The sequence below is a fragment of the Rana temporaria genome, chromosome 1, assembly GCF_905171775.1.
Source record: "Rana temporaria chromosome 1, aRanTem1.1, whole genome shotgun sequence".
NCBI classification, from domain to species: Eukaryota; Metazoa; Chordata; class Amphibia; order Anura; family Ranidae; genus Rana; species Rana temporaria.
This window is the reverse complement of record NC_053489.1, coordinates 384043396-384065849: the sequence shown is the minus strand read 5'-3', so window position 1 is coordinate 384065849 and position 22454 is coordinate 384043396. Positions and strand designations below refer to the sequence as shown.

Sequence of the window (22454 nt, the reverse complement as noted above, 5' to 3'; positions counted from 1 at the left end):
TGTGTCAACATCGAATGGAAGAGGAGGGAGAAGACAGCAGAGACAAGCCCTGAGCTCCCGGAGGAGACAGGCAGAAGAGGGAACAGGAAAGAAAGCCCTGGCTCCGTGGGGGAGACAGGCAGAAGAGGGAACAGAGAAGAAAGAAGCGGAAAGAAAGCCCTGTCCCCCGGAGGAGACAGGCAGAAGAGGGAAGACAGCAGAGAAAAGACCGGGGAGTTGGCACACCCCCGGCAGAAGACGAGGAACAAGACCGGAGCCCTGGCGGAAGGCACCGGAAAGACCGGGGGATAGGCGCCATCCCCCGGCAGAAGTCGCTGATGTCTGGATGTCCCCCCTAATCAAAAAGAGCTTAAGTGGGTTGGGGGGCCCCGGCGGAAGGCTCCGGAGAGGACCGAGGGATGGTGCCCTCCCCCGGCAGAAATCGCCGAAGCCCAGGGTCCCGGTGGAAGATCGGGAGAGAAGAAACCCCCCCTTCAAAAAGAGCTAAAGAAGAAGGGGGGGGGGGGCCCAGAGCTGACTAATAAATTATTTTATTCTGTGTGGTGTGTTTTTACTTTACACTTTTCCCCTAGGTGAATGGGTAGAGGTACGATGTACCCCATACTCATTCACATAGGGTGGGGGGCCGGCATCTGGGGGCCCCCTTATTAAAGGGGGCTCGCAGATTCCGATTATATTCCGATTATATTAGCTTCCCAATGGCAAGGGTTGTCGGGAAGAGGCTCTTGTCCCTATCGACATGGGGACAAGAGTGCTGTGGGGTGGGGGGCAGTGCCCCCCTCCCCCACAGCACACACTCCCCCATGTTGAGGGCATGCGGTCTGGTACGGCTCAGGAGGGGGGGCGCTCGCACGTCCCCACCCCATTCCTGTCCGGGCCAGACTGCGTGCTTGGGATGAGGGCTTGGTTTGGATCTGGGGGGACCCCACGCCGATTTTCGGCGCGGGTTTAATCCCTCACGTTCCAGACCAAGCCTAAGAGCCTAATGTACCCCTGGAGGGGGACCCGTGCCTGTTTCAAGTTTGAAATTTGGCGCGGAGTTCCCCTTCATGGTCAGCGCAGGCTGAAAACCGCTCGGAGATTCCCGTGCGCCGCGTCACGCAGCGCATTTACGGGTACGCCGCTTGGTATTTACCAATATTTTCTCGGTGTACTGACAAGGCGCACAGGAAGCTCCGAAATTTCTCTGTACGTATGCCCAGTATGCAAATGAACCTCCCGAGGTTCAGGCGCACTGTGTAAGCGTACGGGGATCGGTTTCCAAAAAACACTTTCACTTTCAATTCGGCCCGCCAAACACATTCAAACACATGTCACTACACTTCCCCTGCATCACCCCACCTCCCCCCCTAATAAACTCCCGCCCGAATCCCCGCAATTTACATTTCAATGTGCCGTGTGCCAGGTCTATACAGGCGCACAATGCGCCCTCTCCTGGGCGCACTGAGCACTTTAGTAACTATTGAAATACACTGCACTAGCAGCGTATTTCTTTAGTAAATGTCAAAATGGCTGCTACTCCTGCATTTGCTCCATGAGTCATGGAGTAAAGGCTTGGTAAATCAGCCCCAATGGCTTATGGGCCAGCAAAGGTCCCTGAGAATGAATTGTTTACACAGCTCGTCTTAGTATCCTGTCTTAATTAAGAGGCAGTTTAATGTCCAAACTTCACAAACCAATGTATAAGTATTAATACACAGGGTAGTCAAAGAATATATGTTGATATGAAATAAATGAGAGGTAATGTATAGCTTATCAATGACATCTTAGGACCAAGGGAGATATTCTGTTAATTTAGAACTTTGTTAAAAGAAAGAATTATATGAGAAATTTGTTTTATAAATAGAAGTGCATTGAGGAAGCTAATCAACAGTATGAACGATATTACATTGTGATTATAAAAATGTGAATTAACCTGTAACACATATCCATCAAACACATATCAAAATGATTCATGTATCCACATTAATAAGTATTTTGCATTGATTGAAATATAAACCTATGCATGATTGGAAAGAATGTTGTTAGGAAATATACGGTTATACAGGAAATAAATAAGCATGTTATGTGGAATACAAAAGTATACTAATTGTATTTTATATAATATAAAGATACCAGAGTCATACATAGATGTATATAGATTATATTTAATCTATAGATAGTTTACCCAAAAATATAAATATCCAACGTATAGATTATCTCACAATAAAGGTGAGACACCTAGTGGTTGAAAGTGATATTACTTGAGGTTCTCCAAGCCCAGAGAACAAGTTAATTATTAAGCTGTCAGCCAATAGAAACCAGACACGTCTTGACAGGAACGCCCATATGTGCCACAGGCCTATGAGTTAAGGACAGTTGTCAGATGGGCAGAACTGAGTATGATCTTTATGGTCCTATTGTTTTGATCGATATAAAATTAGAGAGTGAGAGAGCTAAGGGATCTTAAAATGGGAAAATGAAAGAGGACCCCAAGGAAGACCCCATCAATAGGAGCGCCCCATGAGAGCAGGAATGAAGCAATGACTGAAATATGATACAGGGAGGACTGACTCCGATGGGGAGGGGGCGCACTTGCACTATGCATGAAGACTGCAACGATTTTAGCTCTGGTCACTTGCCAATAGGAAATAGCCATCTTGGGAATTGGTAACTATGTCATTTTGATTTTATCTCAAATCTATTGTTGTGCCCTAGAAATGTTGAAATATTGAAGTATTGAATATCCTGTAGTGATGGTTTGTTCTCATAATCAATAACTGGTAATTTTTCCTTAAAGAGTACAATTTTTATTATATTTTTATTTTTACGTAGTTCCAATTTTATTGACAAAACAAACGTCCAATATATTTCACATTGTTAACCATTTACTTACCTGCAGTATAGTAACGGTTGGGCATGTGAAATAGATGCTTTTGTTTCATTGACATTTACATAAAGTTATCTTGAGAACTTACCATGACACAGATCAAAGGTATTGCATGCCCATGTTGGGGGTATTTTATTGATTTTCAAGTCGTTAATATAACGCAACTGGTATTTTAATTTCATGTAAATATTCATAATTTGTCTACCAATAAATTAGCTATTTTGTATGATCATACGTCTCCGTGAATAAGTTTCATATTACAGACTATGGCATATAGATTGTCTTGTATTTAAAAACATCTTTGTTATAAAAGAATTCAAAGTAAATTACTGTGCGGGTAAATATGACCTTAAAAAAGCACAACAGCGTGTACGAGGCTTTACACAACCTGGTTGAATTTTATTGATTGAGGTTTATTTATATAATAATTATGTCCCATGTTTTCACATATTAAATTGTATTACTGATATTGTTTGTTTTTGATGCTGCAAATTTTTCCTTTTCATTGTACAAACCTTTGTGTTTGCTAGCTACCTTTCTGATTCCCCACATGTGCTCACTATTTCTATTAATTTAGGTTTTCTTTAGCCAGCTAGCATTGGGGCCCAGTTGTACCATTGATCAACATAAGAATAGTCCCAGTCTGCAGGCACCAATAAGGCTACAAAATGGCTGTATAGTCAGTTCTCTCTACCAATAAGGCTCAGTCTCTCTACCAGCAAATAGTAAATCCCCACAGAAGAAGCTAACATGTCCTAGAGTTATTGCAGCTCACCAAGTGATTAGTCCACTCTGGTGACTCTGGCTGTCGACAACCCTGAATTCAGCACACCAGATCCCACTCAGTCATGTTGCTGCATGTTGATGCAGCAGAGATGTTGCACACTGGACAGCGATGTGCATTCTCTCTCATGGCAAAAAAAAAGCTGTGTTCTGCACAGCCTGAAAAAGTAGCTCTTTCTCCTCCTCCCTGGAATCTCCATTCTGGAGAATGTAATACAAAAGCTCTTGATTACACAGTTTTGCCTCAAGACTATCGTCATTGCTGCCTGATTTGGTCTATTGAACACTTCCTCCTCAGCAACTCCCTCTTCTTGATGAAATAGCTCTTAACCAGTTCAGCACTGCAGGGCAGCAGCTACAGAGAGCAAATGCAGTCAGTGTTTCTCTCTGTAACGGTTACCACCGTTTACGATATCCCATCCATCAACCACGACAGCTTATCTGACACTCCAACCAACAGGACCCGATCCATCCCATTTCCCAGAATAACCGAGACACGCAGCTCTGGGTTCTGGTTTCAAATGAAAGACATCTTTAATGGTACACTCTCAGGGTTTTATACAGTTCAAGCATGAAAGGAACAAAGAGACTCTCCACCCGCCTCATCACACACTGGGGCTTCAATACACCTTCAGATGGGCTAATTACTAATCAGTATCCAGACATTTCGGCGCCAGGCTGACATTTTTAACATGACCTAATTACTACACCTGAGAAGTCACATTCCACATCTTAGACAGACGTTCTGTCTCCGCATACAGCTTGACAAGTTCCATTCCACATCTTATATTAATAGAATTCACACAAAGCAGCATCACACAATGTGAGGTCTTTCAGAAGCAGACTCAATTAGCATGTCAACAGTCTACACAGAGGAATGAGTCACTATTGACCGGTTGGGTCAACATTAACCAACAACTTGCAATATCTCAAGATCCTGCAATATGAACTATCAGTAATGTCCCATCTCATGTAATTTCTAATTAATATTTCTCAGTCACCCTATGCCCAAAAGGGACACAGGGTGACCCTAGGCACAAGAGTTATTAGTGACGCTGGCACAGGAGTACCCCTCATCCTTCCAAAGTCTGTTTGTCACGGGTCATTCCGTTACATCTCTCCCCTTTCGGTGGGAGACTGACACAGGAGGGAACCCCAAACGGGTTGACTCCGAAGTTAGTCAGTAGTTCCAGTCCTCCCATGCTGGTATCCATACCGTACCCCAAATAAATTGCTCCAAACAGAGCATTTCTCACCCCGCCAACCTCTGCCTCTCTCAGAGAACCTGCCTGCCGCTGGGGAGAGGCCTGGACTGGCCCTTCTCCCTGGAGTCCTTTCAGCCACTGGAGAGAAGACAGGGTGACTGGGCTCAGTCCATCATGCAGTTGGGGATCTGGGCCAACTGGCCACCATCCCTGGGGTATACCAGTGGAGACTGAAGTCCCATCCACTGGTGGTAGGTGAAAATCCCCCAGTGCTTGCAAAGCAAAGCCGACATCCTCCTGTCTTGGTGAAGCACTATTTTCTGGGGTTGTGTCAGTGAAGACTGAAGTCCCATCCACTGCCCCAGGAACTCCCTCTTCCGTTAGTTGAGAGCAGAGGCTTGTGGCACTCTGCTCTGTTGCCAGCTCTTCTGCTGGGTGTCACGGAAGCATGAATCAGACGTACAACAACAGATAAATGAAATAGGAAGGCTTTATTAAAAACCAAACAGCAAGGTTAAAGTCCAAACGGATGATCAAACAGTGCAGAGTCTTCCACCGGAGCCAGGGATCAGGAGCCAGAAGCATAGTCCGAACAAAGCAAGGGATCAGGAGCCAGAAGGGTAGTCCGAACGAAGCCAGGGATCGGAAGCCAAGGATCGGGAGCCAGAAGGATAGTCCGCGGAAGCCGGGTCGTTAACCAAAAGCAGCAGCACAATCTCAGGAGCATGTGAATACAAGAGGACCAAGCAGGGAAATGAAGCAACAGACCTCCTATATATATGCAAGGCATCCAGCTCCTCCCAGTGGGAAGGAGGAGCCGCAGGGTGTGGTAAGTTATAAGAAGCCCAGGAACCAATATGGCCGCCAGCACATGTCAGATGAAAGAAGCCTGCAGAGAGGTAAGACCATGACAGTACCTCCCCTTCAAGGGCCCCTCCTCCGCGGCGCAAAAAACGGTTTCTGGGGGAAGCGCGCGTGGAAGGCTCGGAGCAAGGCAGGAGCATGGATATCTGCGGAGGGAACCCAGGAACGTTCCTCTGGACCATAACCACGCCAGTGGACCAAAAACTGCACCCGACCGCGGACCAAGCGTGAGTCCAGGATATCGCTCACCTCATATTCTTCATGATCGCCCACCTGGACCGGACGAGGCAGAGGAACCGAGGAGGTGAAGCGATTGCACACCAGTGGTTTCAACAGGGAAACGTGAAACACATTGGAGACCCGCATACCAGGTGGGAGCGCAAGGGCATAGGCAACCGGGTTTACCCTGCGAAGCACTCGGAAGGGACCAACAAAGCGAGGAGCCAGCTTGGGAGTGGGCACTCGAAGGTTGAGGTTGCGAGTGGACAACCATACGCGGTCTCCGACCTGGTAGGAAGGAGCAGGCGCCCGTCTGCGATCAGCCTGGAGTTTCTGGCGCTGCGCAGAGACCTCAAGGGACCTCTGGATCTGTACCCAAGAAGCACGTAGAGCGGAAAGGTGATCCTCCACAGCCGGAATATCCTGGGGAGAGAATGACTCCGGTAACACGGCAGGTTGGAACCCATAATTGGCCATGAAGGGAGACGTCCCAGAGGAAGAGTTCACCGCCGTGTTCCTGGCAAACTCAGCCCATGGCAGAAGGTCAACCCAATTGTCTTGATGATCGGAGACATAGCAACAAAGGAATTGCTCCAGGGCCTGATTGGACCGTTCTGCGGCCCCATTGGACTGAGGGTGGTAGGCCGAGGAGAAGGAGAGTTGAATCCCCAACTGGGAGCAAAAGGCGCGCCAGAACCTGGACACAAACTGACTTCCCCGATCCGACACTATCACCTTGGGCAAACTGTGCAACCGGAAGACCTCCCTGGCGAAAACCGTGGCCAACTCTTGTGCAGAGGGTAATTTCTTGAGAGGAACACAGTGGCACATTTTGGAAAACCGATCCACAATCATGAGAATGACCGTATGGCCTCGGGAAGCAGGACAGTCCACAATGAAGTCCATCCCAAGGTGTGACCATGGGCGCTCCCCAGTTGCAGAAGTTGCAGAAGGCCCAACGGAAGGTGCCGAGGGGACTTACTCTGGGCACAAACAGAGCATGCCGCTACATATGCGGAGATGTCAGAACGTAGAGAAGGCCACCAGAACAGACGTGAAACAGCCCAGGACAACTGATTCTTTCCAGGATGCCCCGCGGTCTTGGAGTTATGGTAGGTTCGCAACAACCGAGTGCGCAACTCCTCAGGCACAAAACATCTGCCGTTGGGTCTCCCAGAGGGAGCACCAGATTGGGCCGCCAAAATCTGCTCTACAAAGGGGAGAGGTCAGGCTGGTGCGAATGGCGGCCAGGATCTGATTAGGAGGTATGACTGAAGTCGGTATCGATTCCTCCCTGGACAGCTCGGAGTATTGACGTGATAAGGCATCCGCCCTGACGTTCTTGGAACCGGGTAGGTAGGAGACCACATAATTAAAACGTGACAGGAACAGAGCCCATCTGGCCTGACGGGGTGTCAATCTCTTGGCCTCAGAAAGGTAAGTCAGATTCTTGTGGTCCGTCAGGATGAGAACGGGAACCACCGAACCCTCGAGCAAATGCCTCCACTCTTTGAGAGCCTGCACGATGGCCAACAACTCTCTGTCACCAATCTGGTAGTTGCACTTCGCGGGAGACAGTTTCCGGGAGTAAAACCCACAGGGAAGCAGAGGACCCTCTGGTGTCCGACGCTGAGACAGAAGGGCGCCTACTCCCGTCTCAGACGCGTCCACCTCGAGAACAAAGGGCAACCCAGGGTTGGGATGAGACAGTATTGGAGCTGACACAAAGGCAGATTTTAGGGCCTCAAACGCCCGGATGGCCTCGACCGGCCAGACCTGGGAATTACAGCCCTTCCTGGTCAGATCCGTGAGAGGCTTGGCCAGCATGGAGAAGTCCCTGATGAACTTCCGATAATAATTGGCGAAGCCCAAAAAGCGCTGCAGGGAACGAAGACCACTGGGCTGGGGCCACTGTAAGACAGCCGAAACCTTCTCAGGGTCCATGGAGAACCCCTCCGCGGAAATGATGTAACCTAAGAAGGTTACCTGGGACCGGTGAAATTCGCATTTCTCAAGCTTACCGAACAGCTTGTTCTCTCGTAACCGTTGCAACACTCGCTTGACATCCAGAATGTGGGCCTCCATGGATTCAGTATATACCAAGATGTCATCCAAATAGACCACCACACACTGCTGCAACAGGTCACGGAAAACATCGTTGATGAATTCCTGAAAGACTGCGGGCGCATTGCACAACCCAAAGGGCATAACCAAGGATTCATAATGACCGGTCCTGGTGTTGAACGCGGTCTTCCACTCGTCACCAGCCTTGATCCTTACCAGGTTATATGCCCCCCTCAGGTCGAGTTTGGTAAAGACCGTGGCCCCTTTCAGGCGATCAAACAACTCGGAAATCAAGGGTATCGGGTATGCGTTCTTGATCGTGATGCGATTAAGGCCCCTATAGTCGATGCAAGGCCTCAACTCTCCGCCCTTCTTTTTCACGAAGAAAAATCCAGCCCCTGCCGGGGGGGAGGATTTGTGAATGTGACCACGGGAAAGCGCCTCCTTCACGTACTCCTCCATGGCCTCATTCTCCGCAACCGACAGTGGATAGACCCTGCCACGAGGAGGAACGGCACCAGGTTGTAAATCTATGGCACAATCGTAAGGGCGATGCGGGGGTAGGAACCCAGCGCGCACCTTATCGAATACATCCCGGTACCCCTCGTATTCAGGAGGCAACACAGAGTCCGGGGAGGTACACAACAACTTGACAGGCCCATGGATGCAACTAGCCCCACACTGTGGTGACCACGAGAGGATCTCAGCCGATCTCCAATCGAAAGTCGGATTATGCTTCTGGAGCCAGGGGTACCCCAAGACCACCGAGTAGTGTGGAGACGAAATGACCTGAAGGCAGGCCGACTCCCTGTGAACGGCCCCTATGGCTATCCCCACTGGAAGGGTCTCATGAGTCACGTGCGACGGCTGGAGGGGTCTGCCGTCTATCGCCTCGAGAACCAGCGGGGAAACTCGAGCCTGCAGAGGAATGGAGTTGGCGGCAGCGAACTTACTATCAATAAAAAATCGACCAGCACCAGAGTCCACCAACGCCTGGGTCGTCACCGAGCCCCCGACCCAGGAGAGAATAACGGTGATCAGTGGTTTATCAGCACGGGAAATCGGGGACGAAGAGACTTCACCCAAGATCTGCCCCCGACAGGATCTCAGGTGCGAGCGTTTCCCGGACGGTTCGGACATGCCAACCGAAAATGCCCACCGAGACCACAGTACATGCATCGGCCCTCGCGTCTCCGGAATGCCCTCTCCCCCTCGGACAGGGGAGCAAACCCCAGCTGCATGGGTTCACTCCCAGGCAAGTCAACTCCAGGAGGCGTGGGAGGAGAGGGAGGAGAGGGAGGCACGGATGGGACAGCAAACGTAGGCGCCAATCTGTTAGGAGACCTCCGCAGGCTCTCCTTAAAGGAAGGTCTCTCCCTGAATCAAAATCAGGAAAGAAATAAGAGCCTCGAGCTCCACTGGTAGGTCCTTAGCCGCAACCTCATCCTTCAAGGCATCCGAGAGACCATGGGAGAAAGCAGCGACCAGAGCCTCATTATTCCAGCCCACCTCTGCTGCCAGGGTACGAAACTCAATGGCGTATTCGGCTACCGATCGTGAACCCTGTCTGACGGACATAAGGAGCTTCGCAGCAGAGGCAGAGCGAGCCGGTACATCGAATACCTTCCGAAGAGAAGCAACAAAACCGGAAAACTCGGCAACCACCGGATTGTTGTTCTCCCATAAGGGGCTTGCCCAGGCCAAGGCCTTGTCCGAGAGCAGCGAGATCAAGAAGCCCACCTTTGATCCCTCAGTGGGAAAGGCATGTGGCAGCAACTCGAAATAAATGCCCACTTGGTTAAGGAAACCTCGGCACTGAGTTGGCTCTCCCCCAAAGCGCTGCGGAAGGGGGGCAGAACCGGTCATACCCCGAGACACCGCAGGCGCAACAACAGGTGTCGGGGTAGACTCTGGCGCAACAACCGGAGCGGCAGTAGGAGCGGACCCAGGAGCGACAACCGGCCTATCGGCAATGGGAGCGAGATGAGCCGTGCATGCAAGCAGGGTTTGCAACGCCTGAGCGAACTGACCCAGCAGGTGATCCTGCTGATCCAGTCTGGCAACCAGCATGGGTAGCGAAGGTGGCCCTGTACCGTCAGAATTCATGGCTTGGTCCTAATGTCACGGAAGCATGAATCAGACGTACAACAACAGATAAATGAAATAGGCTTTATTAAAAACCAAACAGCAAGGTTAAAGTCCAAATGGATGATCAAACAGTGCAGAGTCTTCCACCGGAGCCAGGGATCAGGAGCCAGAAGCATAGTCCGAACAAAGCCAGGGATCAGGAGCCAGAAGGGTAGTCCGAACGAAGCCAGGGATCGGAAGCCAGAAGGATAGTCCGTGGAAGCCGGGTCGGTAACCAAAAGCAGCAGCACAATCTCAGGAGCATGTGAATACAAGAGGACCAAGCAGGGAAATGAAGCAACAGACCTCCTTTATATATGCAAGGCATCCAGCTCCTCCCAGTGGGAAGGAGGAGCCGCAGGGTGTGGTAAGTTATAAGAAGCCCAGGAACCAATATGGCCGCCAGCACATGTCAGATGAAAGAAGCCTGCAGAGAGGTAAGACCATGACACTGGGTCGCTTTGAGTGGAGACCACAGTCCCATCCACTCCCACAGGAACTCTCTCTCCTGCTAGGTGAGAGCAGAGGCTTGTGGCACTCTTCTGCTGGGTTGCTGTGAGGGGAGACAACAGTCCCATCCCCCGATATCAGCTCAAGCTGCAGTGGTGTGCAGCGGTCAGCAGCATCCTGCCCCGCTGCCAGTGATTCCGCTGGGAGTAAAAGCTTTACCACCTCAGCTTGTTGCTGGAGAGAGGGGCCAACTGCCCCGGCTCCCTGGAACTCCACTTTCATGGCGACTGGCATCTGTACCTCTCCTCTCTCTTCAGTTGTGCTGCTGTGACTTCTGCTGCTGCAGCACCTCTTTGCTGTAGCCAAGTTGCATCCACAGCTGCTATAACCCAGTCTATGATCTCCGGTGGAGGATTAGGTCCATACTGTGCCAGTCCACGTTTAACAGCCTGGTCATAAAAATCTTCCTCGGGTGTCCTGTCTGTTATGCTGGGCCTTTCTGTTATGCTGGGCCTTTCAGCTCTATCCATTTGGACAAGTTCTGCAATAATGTCCCTTCTCTTACGGTTGCAGGCCGATCTGCCCCGGCTCTCCAGTAAGTCCTTGAGGGAAGAGTGCTTCAGCCGTTTATACAGCGTCTCCATTGTCCTGTGTCCTTGTAGCCGTCTTTCTGACGATGGAATCATCCCACTGCTGTGCCACCAATTGCAACGGTCACCACCGTTTACGATATCCCATCCATCAACGACGACAGCTTATCTGACACTCCAACCAACAGGACCCGATCCATCCCATTTCCCAGAATAACCGAGACACACAGCTCTGGGTTCTGGTTTCAAATTAAAGGCATCTTTAATGGTACAATCTCAGGGTTTTATACAGTTCAAGCATGAAAGGAACAAAGAGACTCTCCACCCCCCTCATCACACACTGGGGCTTCAATACACCTTCAGATGGGCTAATTACTAATCAGTATCCAGACATTTCGGCGCCAGGCTGACATTTTTAACATGACCTAATTACTACACCTGAGAAGTCACATTCCACATCTTAGAGAGATGTTCTGTCTCCGCATACAGCTTGACAAGTTCCATTCCACATCTTATATCAATAGAATTCACACAAAGCAGCATCACACAATGAAAGGTCTTTCAGAAGCAGACTCAATTAGCATGTCAACCAACAGTCTACACAGAGGAATGAGTCACTATTGACCGGTTGGGTCAACATTAACCAACAACTTGCAATATCTCAAGATCCTGCAATATGAACTATCAGTAATGTCCCATCTCATGTAATTTCTAATTAATATTTCCTGACAGACTCCATGGCAGACTACGTGTGGGTTAACCCCACCCCTCTCCACTGCTATAGGACCCCATATCCAATAAATTTGAGCTCACCCCCTCAGGCAGTGTTCTTTTTTGTCCTCCTCATGGATCCCACATCGCACAATCCAGGATGTTTGTTCCATTGGTACCATTCATTGCGGTGCACCCAGAGTCCAGCCATGGGTGGGCGAGTGGTTTTCAGGGCCTGATACCCTTATGATGGTGGAAGGTTGTGGCCCTTATGTACCAGGATAGACACTACAGGTTCGGCTGGCAAGGTCTGAAGATTATTTTTTATCATTCATGGCAGATTGTTTATGTTTGTTGACATTGTGCTGTTTCCAGCTTGTATTAGCGTCTCATGGCATGTGGAACGCTTCCAGCGTTCCAAGACGCTGCATCTCTTCCGGGTTCCCCGTGCGGCGCACGTCTGCGCATGCGCGAGGCCGCGGCGAAACCGGCTCCAGGGTCAAATGTTCTGGAGCTTCGTGCGGCATGGTGTGCCCTTCAATCTTTCTCTCATCTCCAGTAAGGGAAATACGTTTTACTCAAGATGGACAACACCACGGCTGTGGCGTATGTGAAGAGACAAGGGGGCACTCGGAGTTCCGCTCTTCTCCAAGAGGTCGAGCCAATCTTCACCTGGGCTCAAAGGAACCTGCTCAATCTTTCAGCGGTCTTCATTCCAGGAGAGTAGAACACTCATGCGGACTTCTTGACTCGCAACAGTCTAGACAACAACGAATGGTCACTGCATCCACAGACCTTCAAATGGATCCTGTCATTGGGGATCGATCTCGAGGTGGATCTGTTTGCATCTCCCTGCAACCACAAACTCAACAAATACTACACTCGAGTCCGTTGCAGTCAGGCTTCCGGAGTAGATGCCTTAACGAGTCAGTGGAACTTCAACAGAGCGTATGCCTTTCCTCCACCTCCGATCATTCTAAAATTCCTTCAGAGGCTTCAATTGGAGACGATCGAAGTGGTGACAATAGCACCCTACTGGCCGAGCAGGCCGTGGTTTCCCCTCCTGATCCAGATGAGCTTCTGGGACCCGTTGCCTCTCCCTCTCAGACCAGACCTTCTCTCTCAGCACCCCTGTCTAGCGATACTGAGACTGATGGTCTGGTTCTTGAAAGGGAGAGGCTAGAGTCTCTCGGGTGTGCTTCGAGAGTTATTTCTACCCTCATGAGTTCCAGAAAGCCTAACACCAACAGAGTCTATAGTAGAATATGGACCAAGTTCGTTAACTTCTCTACTTCTGCAGGAAGATCATGCAGAGATCCTGGGGTCCAAGACATCCTCAGTTTTTCTCCAGTCTGGCCTGGACCATCCGTTATCTGTTAGTTCTCTCAGGGTGCAAGTTTCAGCTTTGTCAGCATTCTCAGGAACATCATGGGCAACTCACCCACTGATACGACAGTTCTTTCGTGGGGCATCAAGACTCAGGCCTCAGAGGAAACCTAGATTCCCCAAATGGTATCTTCCACTCATCCTTGATGTATTGTCAACTCTCAACAACAAAGATCTTTCAATTAAGGACTTGTCAATAAAACTGTCCTTCCTGGTGGCCATCACGTCGGCTAAAAGAGTATCAGAGATAAGCTTTTTGGGGTGTCAGGAACCTTTTCTGACTTTCTTTGCAGACCGGGTGGTCCTTATTCCCATGCTTGGGTCCAAGCCAAAAGATACCTCCGTGTTTCACGAAAACCAGGAGATAGTGCTTCCTACTTTCAAGTCTCCAGAATCCACAGAAGTACATCCTTTGGATGTGGGTGAAACTCTGAGAGAATACTTAAGAGTCACTTCATCTTTCAGATGTTCCAATCATCTGTTCTTATTACACTCTGGCAGCAATAGAGGAAAACGTGCTTCTTCAAGAACAATAGCGGCCTGGATTGTTCAAGCTATTCAACAAGCTTACAGGGCAAAGGGCTTGGCTCCTCCAGAGGCGGTGACGGCTCATTCCACCAGAGGCATGGCGACCTCATGGGCAGCGGCTCGACATGTGGCTCCTGATGTCATATGCAAGGCAGCCTCGTGGTCTTCGATCAACACTTTCATGTCTCACTATTGTGTAGAGCCTGCTTCCCTTTCTTCTGTTAATTTTGGTCTAAGAATCCTGTCAGTTGACCGGAGAGATTAAAATGTTTTTGTTCAGCATACCCTCCCGTGTGGATTGGCTAGTTATTTCCCACATGTAGTCTGCCATGGAGTCTGTCAGGAAAACGGAAAATGTATTACCAAATACTAACCGTAATTTTCCTTTCCTGATAGACTGCATGGCAGACGGAGTTCCCACCCATGAACACGATTTTAAAAGTGGGACTGAGAGTCGGCTAGTTACGGAACACTGAGGGGGTGAGCTCAAATTTATTGGATATGGGGTCCTATAACAGTGGAGAGGGGCGGGGTTAACCCACACGTAGTCTGCCATGGAGTCTATCAGGAAAGGAAAATTACGGTAAGTATTTGGTAATAAATTTTCCGTTTTCTCAGTCACCCTATGCCCAAAAGGGACACAGGGTGACCCTATACACAAGAGTTATTAGTGACGCTGGCACAGGAGTACCCCTCATCCTTCCAAAGTCTCTGTTTGTCATTCCGTTACACTCTCAATCTCATTCAAGCACCTGGCTACATACAGTATTCATTTTTCATGTAGGAGTTTATAGTGTCATGTGTAAATACATTTCAGCACAGATCATAAAAAAATGTATACGCTGTAAACATAATGATGATAAATCATTTCTAAACTTGTATGAAAAAAGTTACACTAAGTGATCACTTAAAATCATGAATAGATGAAGGGTAACCTGTCAGGCCGCGTACACATGATCGGTCCAAACTGATGAAAATGGCCTGAAGTCCAGTTTCATCGGTCCAAACCGACCGTGTGTACGGCCCATCGGTCCGTTGTCCTTCGGTCAAAAATTTTAGAACTTGCTTTAAAATCGAACCGATGGACCGCTGCTCGATAGGTCCAAACTGATGGTTAGTACACAAAAGCATCGGTTCAAAACCCGCGCATGCTCAGAATCAATTCGACACATGCTTGGAAGCATTGACCCGATCGGTTTTTGAACTTATGGTGTGTACGCACATCAGACCATCAGGCCACTTCAGCGGTGAACCGATGAAAACGGTCCGTTGGACCATTCTCATCGGTTTGGATCGACCGTGTGTACGCGGCCTCAGTGGTCATAAAGTGATAATTGATCAGTGTAGATCAACTGATCTTTTTGACATGCAGTTTCATCTCTGTTTTATCTCATGCAGGTAATCTCTGCTTATGCGTTTCTTTTTATCCTACACACATTCTGAACTCCCTGGGTTTCTGACATATTTACTTCAAGTATATAGAAGAGAGCTAATATACTGTATATGGCATGGTTTTTGCATGTTCACAGGTAGTGGAGTAACTAGAACCTTCAGGGCCTCAGTGCAAGAAACAATGAATTGTCTTGCCCGGCCCTCGACTGGGGCCTTTCCCGCTAATCCCAGGGCCCTTTACTCCCATCGTGGGACCCTTTATTACGATCCTGCAGCGGGCCAACTTCCTACCATCTTGGGGTCCCTCCATGATTGCGGAACATCAGAGTCCAGTCCTTTGCGACCCTGGTAGTTCCGCCACTGGTGTTCGTAGTTTTTTAAATTTTTGTGGTTTTATTTTTTTGCCATTTTTATTTTTGTTTTTACAATTTTTTTTATTTTATTATATTTTATATAATACAGACCCCTGATGTCTAACTTTTGAGAAAGAAAGGGAGTAAAGACCGATTTATCAGTCCCTTTCTCTGCAGCCTCATTTTTTTTTTTGCCCTCAAAATAACTCAACACACAGCCATTAAAGGGGTTGTAAAGGTAAATGTTTTTCTACCCCAATGCATCCTATGCATTAAGGTGAAAAAACATCCGACGGTACCGCCCCCCCCCCCCAAACCCCCGTTTTACTTACCTGACCCCTCGAAAACCTTCAATATAACACCATGCGCACAACCAGCGCGTCCACGTGATCCTCTTCGGTTCCCAGCCTGGCCGTTGATTGGCTAGGCTGGATGGATTGACAGCAGCGCAGCCATTGGCTGGCACCGCTGTCAATCACAGCGGATGACGCAGCGCGCCAGGGGCGGGGCCGAGTGATACAGTCGGCGGCTATGCCCACCTGCGTATAACGGGAGCGCGCTCGCAAAAGCCTTCCACCATGCGAGCTCGCTCGCATGAAGGTGGAAAGCTTTTGCGAGGAGGAGCCGAGACAGCCGCCGAGGGACCCCAGAAGACAAGGTTAGGGGACACTCTGTGCTCTGCAGCCTCATATGCACAGAATGAATGAACAGGAATAGCTCTCTACAGAGCTTCCGTTCATTCATAAACTGAGGCACAGTAAACCCAGTTCACTATGTCTCAGCTTTGAAAGAATAGACAAAAAAGAGTCAGTGACTCTATTCATTAAAACAAGGACGAGGCCAGTAAATTACACATTTACTGACTCCTTCCCTACTCTTCATCCTGACAGATCCCCCGAAGCAGCCAGCGGGAGGTGCGAGGGGGGCCAGGGAAGCACACAGGCGTCCAGGACAGCAGTACAGCAATAAGGAGGCAGCGGGAACGACGTGTGGAGGAACAGATGCCCTCTATTTCCCTCCTATAGCTGCTGAATGTCTGCAGAAAGGAAAGGAGGGCATTCAGAGGCTACATGGAGGGAACGGTTCCTCTACATTCCACCACCCCCACTGCCCTCATATGCCCTCCTATCCAGGTGTAAAGGAGGCCGCAAGGGCTTCTGTAGCATGGGACCGGGTCACACTGGCGACCCATGACCCCCCTGTACGTATGCCCCTACGTTAATTACAAATCAAATGTCATCATAACTGAATTTTAGCTCATTGTAGTCTGTATTTGTCTTGGATATTTTTTACCTTGTCAATGTCCTGGTAATCCAAGGGGAGCTTCCGAGAGGGGGAATAGAATCCTCCACCAAGGGGTGTGACTTTACAAAACTCAGCACTTCATCAGGGAGATTACGAGAAGAATTAAAGTTCATGGAGGGGCCAACACAACAGCCTGGCCTGCAGACAAGTAAATCAATAAAATGTAAATGTAAATATAATAACCTCTCTGTGCAATTATAAATCAATCATTTAGAATAGCGAAGAATAGAGTAGATTGCAATAGTAGCAAGTGTGAGCTTTTTTGAACCTATGTTTAAAGCTAAACTCCAGGATACTAAAAATACAGCAGCAGGACTGTGCCCACACCACAAAGGTTCGCTGTGTTTATGTCTAATGCCTAGTACACACGAGAGGATTTTTCCGCGGATAAATCCTCTGGCGGATTTTGATCTCCTGGTTGTACTAACCAGGAGATCAAAATCGCGCCGTCGCCGCGATGATGACGCGGCGACGTATGCGACGCGGTGATATAAGGAATTCCACGCATGCGTCGAATCATTACGACGCATGCGAGGGATGGGTTTGGACGGATCGATCCGGTGAGTCTGTACAGACCACCGGATCGATCCGCTGGAGCCGATTCCAGCGGATAGATTTCTTAGCATGTTAGGAAATTTTTATCCGCTGGAAATCGGTCGGCCCGAAAAATATCCGCGGATAAATATCCGCTGGATTGTACACACCAGCGGATCTATCCGCTGAAACCGATCCGCGGATCAATTTCAGCGGATCGATCCTCTCGTGTGTACGGGGCCTGAGAGACTTGGAAAATCAGTTTTTCTGCTTCTGGGGGCTACTTTGTGTTGCTAGTCCACACATTGCAGCCTCTTCTTGCCTGTGCTCCAGCAGCCTAAGGTTCCTGACATCATCAAGACTGATGCAGGAACCAAAGCTCTGCATTGGACATGGGGACACTGAAGACCAGGCCACAGATGGAGCATAGGGTAGTGCTGTTTGTCAAGGGAGAGGAGGATTAGGTAAGTAAAACTGCTTTTCTGTGTCCTAGATATAAACACAGTTAACTCTTGCAGTATGGACTTGGCCCCACTGCAAGGGAAGGTGTTTAGGTTTCCTGGAGTTTGGATTTAAATGTATAGTTAAAATCAAACAGCATATCTGAAATACATCTCTAAAGTACTTGTACATTGCCTGTGATTTATCAGCACACATACTAAAATTAGAATTTTGTATATGAAAACTGACTTAAATGCCCAAAACATTATGATAGATAGAATGCTCTATCTATCTGCGGGCGTAACGTATCTTAGATACGTTACGCCGCTGTAACTTTGGGCGCAAGTTCCGTATGCAGAAAGAACTTGCGCCTTTAGTTACGGCGGCGTAACGTATGTTATGCGGTGTAAGCCCGCCTAATTCAAATGGGGATGTTGTGGGCGTTTTTTATTTAAATTTAAGATGACCCCGCGTTTTTACGCCATCGTATCTCGTATCTGAATCCGGGCCTATATTTTTTCTGAAAGCAATGAGTGAGTGAGTGAGAAACTTATATAGCGCAACACATGCGAACTGAATCGCTTCTGGGCGCTTGGTATCCATTCCCTGGGCCCTCAGAAGAGATGGGTTTTGATCTTTCTCCTGAAGGCCAGGTGGTTTACTTCCAATCGGATGCTGGTTGGTAGAGCGTTCCATAGTCTGGGTCCTTGGACCGCAAATCTTCGTTCTCCTTTGGACTTGTATCTGGCTTTGGGTATCTGGAGTAGATTTTGGTTGGTGGATCGCAGAATGCGATTGGTGTTGTGAGCTTTTAGTTTCTCGCATAGATATTGGGGGGCATTTCCCAGAATACACTTATGCGTTAGACAGAGAGCTTTGAAAGTGATTCTGTCTTTTATGGGCAACCAATAAAGGGATCTCAGTGAAGGTGAGATTGATTCCCATGGTTTTTTCCCAGTCACAAGTCGAGCGGCCGTATTTTGAACGACTTGCAGACGGGTGATTTGATATTTTGGGAGTCCAAGATAGAGGGCATTTGCATAGTCAAGTCTGGAGTTGATAAGTGTCCCCACCACGACTGCTATGTCTTTTTTTGGGATAAAGGGAGTGAGTCTGCGTAGAAGGCGCAGCAGATGGTGGGATCCGCTGACTACTGACTAGACATGTGCATTGCCAAAAAATTTGTTTTTTTCGTTTGTGTTATTTTCGTATTTTTTTTTGGAAATTCTGGAAAATTGAAGAATTTGTTTTTCCGTTTTATTCTTTTTTTTGCTTTTTTCGGGAATTCCTAAAATTCGGGAAATTCGAAAATTCGGAATTCGAAAATTCGGAATTCGAAAATTCGGAATTCGAAAATTCGGAATTCGAAAATTCGGAATTCGAAAATTCGGAATTCTGAATTTTCGGATTTCAGAAAAAGCAAAAAACGAATAAAACGGAAAAAACGAAATTTCCGGAAAAAATAAATAAAACGAAAATGATTTTTTTTTCAGAAATTAAAAAAATTCGGAAAATTCGGAAATTAAAAAATTTAAAAATACGAAATTTTTTTAATTAGAAAATTCGGGATTTCGGAATTTCGAAACTTCGAAAATTATAAATAAAAATCAAAAACTTCCACAATTTCAAAAATTCCACAATTTCGAAAATTCCACAATTTCGAAAATTCAGATTTTTTTAGTTTTCGAATTTTTCATTTTCAAATTCATAAATTCGAAATATCGAAAATAACAAATTCGTAAATTAGAAGAATAAAAAATTAGAAAATTGAAAATTTCGAAATTAAAAATTTTGAAAATTCGAAATTTAAAAATTCGGAAATACAAAAATTCTAAATTTGAAAAATCGAAAATGAAAAATTCAAAATTTCTAAAATTCCAAATTGAAAAATTCGAAAAAAAAATCGAAAATTTGATATTTCGAAAATTGAAAAATTCGAAAATCGAAAATGAAAAATTAGAAAATTCGGGATTTTTAAAATAAAAAAACGAAAATTTTTCGTAATTGCGAATTTCCGAAAATCCGAATTTCCGAAATTCGGAAATCCGAAAATTCGGAAATTTAAAAATTCGGAAATACAAAAATTCGGAAATTAAAAATTCGGAAGTCCGAAAATTCGGAAGTCCGAAAATTCGGAAATTTAAAAATTCGGAAATACGAAAATTCGGAAATTCGAAAAATTTGGAAATCCGAAAAATTTGGAAATCCGAAAAATTTGTGAAAACGAAAATTCGAAATTAACGAATTTCAGAATTTTCGTTAAAAAACGAATTAGAAACTAAACTGATTGCACATGTCTACTACTGACCCTATTTGTGCATCCATTGTCATGTACGTGTCGAAGATGACTCAGAGATATTTGACTTTGGTGCTGGGTGTGATGGATTGACCCAGAATGGGCGGGGGCGTCCATGTTGTTGCGGAATGAAAAAGGAGAAGTTCTTCCGAATGGCCTGAAACAGGAGAAGTTCTGTTTTTGAGCCATTGAGTTTAAAGGGTCACTAAAGGAAAAAAATGTTTTTGCTGAAATGACTGTTTATTGGGTATAAGAGACATAAAAGTTAACTGATTCCTTTTAAAAATGATTAAAAATTTAATTTAATCTATCATATAATGTGCCTCTAGTTTCAATTTCGGTTTTAAAGATACATACATGAAGTTCCGGGTGAGAGGTGAAGACAAACAGAACAAAAACAAACAAATCCAGGGCAGTGTTTTGTTTTTAAAATGAATCTGGTTCGGAGGAGTTTAAGGCCCCGTACACACGACAGAGGAACTCGACGTGCTTGGCACGTCGAGTTCCTCGTCGAGTTTTGGGATGAAGCCGCCGAGGAGCTCGGCGGGCCGCCTTCTCCCATAGAACAACGCAGGCAACGAGAAAATAGAGAACATGTTCTCTATTTTCTCGTCGAGCTCCTCGGCGGCTCCATCGAGCCAAAACTGTACAGACGACAGAGTTTCTCGGCAGAATCCGGGTTTTGACCGAGTTTCTCTGTGAATTCTGCCGAGAAACTCTGTCGTGTGTACGAGGCCTTAGACACACAGTAATGACAGCTTAGACCACCATGAAAATCTCCCAGTACCATGGTTATAAGGTAACATGCAACCAGGAAGTGTGGAGATCACAGCAGAATTACAGCTACTTCAAAGCAAAAACGAACAATGAGGACATGAAACCAGTACTGCAGTAAGGTAAAGGAAGCTATTTAGCTAAAAAAAAAATCCTTTAGTGACCCTTTAAGGTAACTCTTTGTCATCCACTTTTCCGGGCAGCTGCATTTCTTTTTATGTCACACAATCAAGGGCGTAGATAAGGAGGAGGTGGGGTCAACACCCCCCCAGAGTATCCAACCGTGGCAGAGCAGCTAGGCTAATCTAGCCTTTCAGCTGTGGAACTGGGACAGGAGCCGCACTGTCACACATTCCACAGTGTTTACATGAGTCACAGCCTGTTGGTTTACTATGCAGGCAGACCAGGACTCGAAATAGTTTAGGGTGATGTCAGCAGGGAGGGACATATGGGACAGCTTAAACTATTCATAGGCTGAGGAGGCAGCAGGGGTGGGGCAGTCTGTAGCCTAGAGGCTGCAGCTCCTCCTACTGACTCTTCAGCCACTCAGCAAGCAAAGCTCTGACGAGAAGAGAAGCCTGCCTGCAGACAAGCTACTGAACTACAAGCTGCGAGGCTCCTGCAATGATCGATAAAGTGAGGGAGGAAAGAACATTTTTGTTCCCTAGTAGAAATGAAGGAAGGCTGGGAAGTTGCTAGAAGTACCTCCTGTACAGTATATAGCCTGTGCCCCCTGCCCCTTTAATAACACTCATTGTATGCCAGCCATATCCCTGTCTTTTTAACAGTGCCACAGCAACCTGATAACTGTGCACCTGTGAATCATAAGTGTCAGCTTACTGTCACTGTGTTAAAAGGACAGGAATATAGGTAGCATTGCAGCAAAGCTATGAAAAGAACATAATCAACTCAAAGTGCCACAGTAGGTTTTTGTGGTTGTGATGTAAAGTGCCACAGCCAGGGCCGCTGATAGAAATCATGGGGCCCCGTACGGCCTACGTGATGGGGCCCCCTTCAGGCCCACCCCTGGCCCCATCCCTATACAGAGAGACTAGGGCATACAGACAGGCTAGGTAGGGTATACTCATAAAGGCTAATTTGTGATTGTGGCCAATTTTAAAATATGCAACACACACAGCTGAAAACCAGACGTGGTTTAAATTATGCTTAATTATTGGGCATGGCTTAAAAGGGTGTGGTTAATTAGAGTCTAGATGACACTGTGCTGTGTTCAAAATGGCACTGTCTAATTTCTCACAGTCAAACAGTGCTACATGAAAAAGGAGCTAACCCCACTTTAAAAAACAAAAAAAAAACTTTTTTCTAAACTTTTAATGACTTTTAATGAGTAGTAATATGTCTAAGGGACGGTTCACACCATGCCTGCATCTGAATTGTGAAGGAATGTGCTGTGGATTCCTGGGTTCAAACTGCATGCAAAACGCACTGATTTTGCAATTTGCAGCAGGTGTCAATAAAAAGTTAATGACACCTCAAATGCAGGTCGCAGGTTGTAGTGCTTTTGCCCTGCACCTGCCAGCCCTTGATCACCGTGTGATCTGG

General features: G+C 47.2%; 1 protein-coding gene across 1 annotated transcript in view; it reads right to left on the bottom strand.

Moving 5' to 3' along the window:
• Positions 1-22454, bottom strand: part of SEMA6B (semaphorin 6B) — a 1705299-nt gene that overhangs the window by 181164 nt on the left and 1501681 nt on the right. The window contains exon 12 of the mRNA XM_040341109.1: positions 16835-16984. Coding sequence (XP_040197043.1) covers positions 16835-16984 — 150 coding nt within the window. The remainder of the gene's footprint in view (positions 1-16834; positions 16985-22454) is intronic.